The following is a 2,500-nucleotide window of genomic DNA, read 5'->3' as shown; positions in this document are numbered from 1 at the left end:
GGCTTTTTGTATTCAGCAGACGCTTTTATACGTTCATTATGTTCATTCATGGTGGGAAGCTGTGCCGTAATGGTTTAAGTAGATGTTCTTTTAGATCAGGGAGTTGCAGGATCGAATCCCAACCTTCCCACTCCCTAACCTATCACACTCCATGGCTGAAGGCTGACGCCTTTATTCATTCGTTGTATTAATTCATTTTTATCAGAGGACGGAGATGATGCATGGATACCTTTGTTCCACACTCCATGGCGGACGCCTTTATTCATTCTTTGTGTTCATTTATTTTTATCAGAGGATGGAAAAGGTGTATGGATACCTTTGTTCCCCATCTTCCCACTTCCAACACCTCCAAGGTGTTAATGTGTGAATGATAACTGGAGATTTCCCACATCTTGCAAAGACTTTGATATGCATTCGGAGATACATGTAATGTCCATTATTGCATTTAGCAGAAGCACTCATTCATTCATTCATTCATTCATTCATTCATTCATTCATTCATTCATTCATTCATTCATTCATTCATTCATTGATATACATTCATTTTATCTGAAGATGAAGGTGTGTGTAGATACCGTTACATTTATCATTACATTTTACATTACATTTAGCATACATGCTTATTCAAAGCCATTAACAAAACGAGTACATTACCAGCAACAGCATGTAATATGTGGGGGGGGGATACAGATTGCACAGGCAGATCAATGCCAGTACAGATGAATAGCGATTCAAGTCAGATGAGTGTGTTAGTATGTTTTTAAGGAAAAATGTACTTGTTTTTTTGTACATGCTAAGGTGTCAATCACTGAAGCATAATGAACAAGTCTACTCACAACAGGCCGTTTCAAACTCATCTACTCTAAGGTAAACTGACTTGTTTTTGAGGGAAGATGTGGCATCTTCTAGGCAAGGTCTTGACTTCCTCAAGCCTGGATTGACACTTTGTGTTTACCCGGCTGCTGCTTTAGGGTCTCGTCTGGTCTTCAGGCGCACTTGGCCACAGTTGACCGTCTATAAGAGAAGCAGCTCCGGGTTTATCTTTCCCCCTCCTTGTTTCTTTTCTAGTCTGTGTTTTCCCAAACTAGGCCTCGTATAGAAGTGTTTTGCATGGCGCCGTTCCCATCCTACAGTCTTGTTGATCTGAGAGAAACTGGGAGTGAGCATGGGCCCGATTCTGGACCAGACTTTTTTTTTTCTTTTGTTTTTTTTTCTGGTTTCTTTCTTTCTCTTCCCCTCATCGGAGAGTCTTTGAACTTATTGCCCGAGCTCACTATCGTTCTCTCAAGCCGTCCTCCACTCCAGTCCACTCCACTTGACCAGTCCTTTTCTATGTGTCCGGATTGTTTATTTATTGTTTGTGTGAAATACATTGTTTCATCCCGTACATAGTTAAAGTATCTGTGTATATTTTTGTCTTCCATCTTGTACTTGCCCTCATCGACCCTTCTCCGCCCCCACCCCTCTTTTTCTCCCACTCACTCACTCACTCACTCACTCACTCACTCACTCACTCTCTCTCTCTCTCTCTCTCTCTCTCTCTCTCTCACCCTCTCTCTCTCTCTCTCTCTCTCTCTCTCTCTCTCTCTCTCTCTCTCTCCTCTTGCAGCTGCGGCCAACAACAGCTCGGACACAGAGTCCCTGCCGTCCCCGCGCTCCTCCGAGGATAGCAAGCAGCCCAAAGAGGAGGCCGGCTCCTCCTCTTCCTCCTGCACCTCCTCCACGTCGCGGCCCAAGGCGGCCGGCAAGGAGGACAAGGATGGCATCGTGGCGGCGGGCACTGACCCCGGCGCTCCCAGCGGAGGTGGTGGTGGCGGCGGCGGCGAGGAGAGCAAGCCTCCCCAGGCGGCCCACGAGAGGGAGGTGAAGCAGGAGGTGAAGACAGAGCGGGACCCGGTGGGCGTGTCTGGTGCAGGGTCTTCGTCGTCGTCAGCAGGAGCGGCGGCGGCAGCCGCCTCCTCGTCTTCCTCCATGGTGGGGGGCGAAGGAGTGGACAGCAAGCCCCCGCAGCTGGAGCCACAGCCGGCCGAGATGAAGAGCCACAGCAAGGCCAAGCGCGGAGGTGGTGGAGGAGGTTGTCATGGCGATAGCGACTCCAGTGCCACCTGCAGTGCCGACGAGGTAGAGGAGACAGAGAGCAGCGACAAGAACCGGTGAGGAGCCGCCTGCTCTCAAGCTACGTTCCCACACGTCGCTACTACTTGTAGTTACTCGCCCTGCAAATGTGCGCACATCCCAATCACTTGTTCGGGTCCTGGAATATAGCATGTAACACTATGAAAGCATGAAAGGAAAATGAAGGAAGTCATTTTACTGTTGAAAAGATCCCTTGCTGTGATTTGCTGATCTTTACTGTCTCGCTAAACCTTGGATAAATGGCCATCCGGGTACTTTGCTCGTGAATGTGTGTTACGCCCCTTTTTGGAGGAAAACAATGTCTCATTAAAGGGGTAATTTAACTTACATGCTACATTGGCTAGCCTAAATGAACACAGTCCAT

General features: G+C 48.0%; 1 protein-coding gene across 11 annotated transcripts in view; it reads left to right on the top strand.

The window, feature by feature from the left end:
* Nucleotides 1-2,500, top strand: part of ncor2 (nuclear receptor corepressor 2) — a 179,569-nt gene that overhangs the window by 134,990 nt on the left and 42,079 nt on the right. For all 11 annotated transcript variants that reach the window (XM_063195366.1, XM_063195356.1, XM_063195357.1 and 8 more), the window contains one exon: nt 1,610-2,153. In XM_063195366.1, coding sequence (XP_063051436.1) covers nt 1,610-2,153 — 544 coding nt within the window. The remainder of the gene's footprint in view (nt 1-1,609; nt 2,154-2,500) is intronic.

Source organism: Engraulis encrasicolus, chromosome 3 (assembly GCF_034702125.1).
Source record: "Engraulis encrasicolus isolate BLACKSEA-1 chromosome 3, IST_EnEncr_1.0, whole genome shotgun sequence".
Lineage (NCBI taxonomy): Eukaryota > Metazoa > Chordata > Actinopteri > Clupeiformes > Engraulidae > Engraulis > Engraulis encrasicolus.
Note: the sequence above shows the minus strand (reverse complement) of the source record. Positions and strands in the feature narration are given on the sequence as shown.